General features: G+C 52.6%; 1 protein-coding gene across 2 annotated transcripts in view; it reads right to left on the reverse strand.

Annotated features, from left to right (window-relative positions):
• Positions 1-733: 733 nt before the first annotated feature.
• Mag (myelin associated glycoprotein) overlaps positions 734-3,011 on the reverse strand; it is a 15,809-nt gene continuing 13,531 nt past the window's right edge. Inside the window, exons 10-13 of one of the 2 annotated variants that reach the window (XM_021198273.1) lie at positions 2,599-2,695; positions 2,220-2,319; positions 1,911-1,955; positions 734-1,247 (exon numbers count right to left, since the gene is read on the reverse strand). In XM_021198273.1, the coding sequence (XP_021053932.1) occupies positions 1,923-1,955; positions 2,220-2,319; positions 2,599-2,695 (230 nt within the window). In that variant the 3' untranslated portion in view covers positions 734-1,247; positions 1,911-1,922. The remainder of the gene's footprint in view (positions 1,248-1,910; positions 1,956-2,219; positions 2,320-2,598; positions 2,696-3,011) is intronic. The other variant, XM_021198246.1, reaches the window with a different exon arrangement.

The raw sequence follows: 3,011 nt of genomic DNA on the forward strand, positions 1-3,011 counted from the left end.
CCTTCTCTGCAGTGATGGACTGCACCCTCAAACCATGAGCCAAAAGACACTCCCTTTTTCCTTAAGTTGCTGGGGTGGTTTGAATGAAAGAATTGCCCCATGGGCTCATGTCCTTGGACACATGGTCTCCAACTGGTGATGCTCATGGTGGATGTGTGAACCCCACTTCCTGTTCTCTCTGGCAAGCGCTCTCTCTCTCTCTCTCTCTCTCTCTCTCTCTCTCTCTCTCTCTCTCTCTCTCTCCTTCCTTTGCCTTCATGTCTGTTGCCAAGTCTTTCCTGTCAGAATGAAGGGATGAAGTCTATACTGGAATCATAGGCCAAAACACTGTCTTGGGTCTGAAGAGAGAGCTCAGTGGTTAAGAGCACTCTTTGTTCTTCCAGAGGACACTAGTTCCATTCTCAGCTCCCACATCACAGCTCACAACTATCTGTAACTCTGGTTCTGGGAGATCTGATGGCCTCTTCTGGCTCTGCAGGCCCCAGATATGGTACATTTCTATGCATGCATGCAAAGCACATAGACACATAAGATGAAATAAATAAATCTTTAAAGACAGACAAATTAAACAAACAAACAAACCTTTCTACCCTAAGTTACTTATGCTTATGTGATTTTTCTTTTCCACAGGAACAGAAAAGTAACTACAAAAGTGTCCAGTATTTTGTTGCAACAATGAGAAAAGTATTACTAATACACCCCATTTCCTCCAAAGGATGGGTCTAGACTGGCATTTGTCATTAGGACATTTATTTCATGTCCCTTTTGTACAGGTCCCGGGGCCAGGTAAGGGACAGGTGACCAGGAAAGGGATAGCAATAAATAACATGGACAGACAGAGCACCCCTCTCAATAGCTGAGGTTAAAAGGAAGAGAGAGGGGAGCTGTAATAGGCACGGGATGTTGGCAAAGAGAAACAGCAGGGAAGGAGGGGAGGCCAGGTCCCCAGGACCTCACTGTTTCCTGCCCCACCCCTTCCCACCCTCACCCCTACCACTCTCAAGAGAAAGGGAGCCCACAGCCAGTGGGGGCCAGCGTGGGTCCTGATGTGGGGTGAGCCACAGGGCCAGCCCCCAGCGTCCTCACTTGACTCGGATTTCTGCATACTCAGCCAGCTCCTCTGTCAGGGTGTAGTTGTCCTTGGTGGGTCGTTTCCCCAGGTCTGAGTGGGAATAACTGAGGTCCAGTTCTGGGGGTTCCCCCCGAAGGCCCAGCAGCCTCCTCTCAGATCCCAGGCGCTTCTCACTCTACGGAGAGGAGAAGACAACCCATCAGTGTGGCTCTCTCTGACTGTCCCATGCAAAGGCTGGGCTGCTGGCACCTTTTTCTCAGGGGCCACCAGCTCAGGGAGCTCCACTCATCAAGTCCTGCTTGGGGTAGAGGGGGGGCTGGGGGGAGGGGCTTTGCAAGTGCTGACACCAGTAAACCCACTATCTCTCACTGCTCACCTTGATGCTTGCCCTAGGAATCCTAGGTTCCAAGAAGCACTCTTTGAGAAAATAACTTTAGGGGTGCATGACTGAACCCAGAACACCTCTCAAGATTAAATCTTGGTTGGACCATCCTTTCGGAAGCTTGCAAGAGCCTCGTTCAGTAAACCGTTCTCTCTTTGGATATGGCAGGGTTTCTCTTAGTTGAAGGGATCCTGGTGGTGTGATCCCTCGCTTCTTCAGCTCTCTACTCCTGACCCCCACCCCACTAGCATTTGGACACACAATAGAGCAGTAGCCACAGACAGAAAAAGGGGATCAGCGAAGGAACACAAAATGCAAGGCGAGGGCTGCTGAGCAAGGCTGGGATTAACCAAAGAGTGCCGCAGACACTTGACTGGAACACACACAAACATGCACATCAACCCCAAAGCCCAGCTAGGGCCCGGAGGCTGGCACACTGAGGCCCCCGGGACCTACCTCCTGGGGCTCTCAGTGACAATCCCGGGTAGAGACCTCTCTGGACTATTGAAGAAGGAAACGCAGTCACAGGCACAGGCAGGGAGGGCGGGGCTACCCAGGCCCCACCCCCTCAACCCTCCTGCATAACTTCAGCAAGGAGCCTTCTCCCCAAACTCCAGCCCCAGTCCAGCCCTACAAACACCCATGAGTCTACAGCACCCACAGGACCGATTTTGGTCTCCCTTTCGTCCCATCCCCACCCTTAGCAACCTTGGCATCCTGTCCTTCCCAAGCTAAGTGGGAGCCACAGGGGTGTGGCCCTCTCACCTCATACTTATCAGGTGCCCCAGAGATTCGGAATTCGGGGCTGTACAGGACGTGAGGGTTGTCTCCCCCTGAGAAGCTGGGGCTCTCTGTGACGTTCTTTCTGCAGGGAGGCATGAAACATCAGTTTTACTGGGGACTCCTGGGCCACTCTCTCCACACACCCGAAAGGTTCCTCTCTTCCCTACTTCCGGGGGGGGGCACTTCAAGCAGGCCAGGAGGCTAGAGCATAGAACATGGCCATGTGTCCCCAGGGAGACATAGAGCAACTGCCCTCCCTGTACATATAGACCTACCCCTGTTCCTCACCCAAGCCTTCCACATTTTCCTACCAACCCACTTGGAGACTCCATGTCCCCAGATCAGCCTGGCAGGCACTCACTTTCTTCTCGTCTGGGTGATGTAGCACACAATGGCAATCAGGATGGCAAAGGCGACCACAGCACCCACAGGACCGATTTTGGCCCACATCAGTCGGTCTAAGAATAGAGAACGGGACCAGGAGCCCTCAGGGATATTGGTAGGCATGAGGATGCCTGGCTTCTCAGGATACCCCAGAAGTCAGAGCCCAAATTTTTAGGCAGTCTTGACTCATCAGTTACAAACAGAGGGTTTATTTATTTTCTCTTTTTTTCTAGTACTGGGGTTTGAACCCATGGCCTCCTAAGTACTAAGTAAATGATTCACCCCTGAGTCCCAGCCCCTCCCTGGGGAATTCTAGGCAGGCGCTCTACCACTGAGCCACACCCCCCAGCCCCTCACTGGGGGATTCTAGGCAGGGGCTCTACCACTGAG

This window comes from Mus pahari, chromosome 1 (genome assembly GCF_900095145.1).
Source record: "Mus pahari chromosome 1, PAHARI_EIJ_v1.1, whole genome shotgun sequence".
NCBI classification, from domain to species: Eukaryota; Metazoa; Chordata; class Mammalia; order Rodentia; family Muridae; genus Mus; species Mus pahari.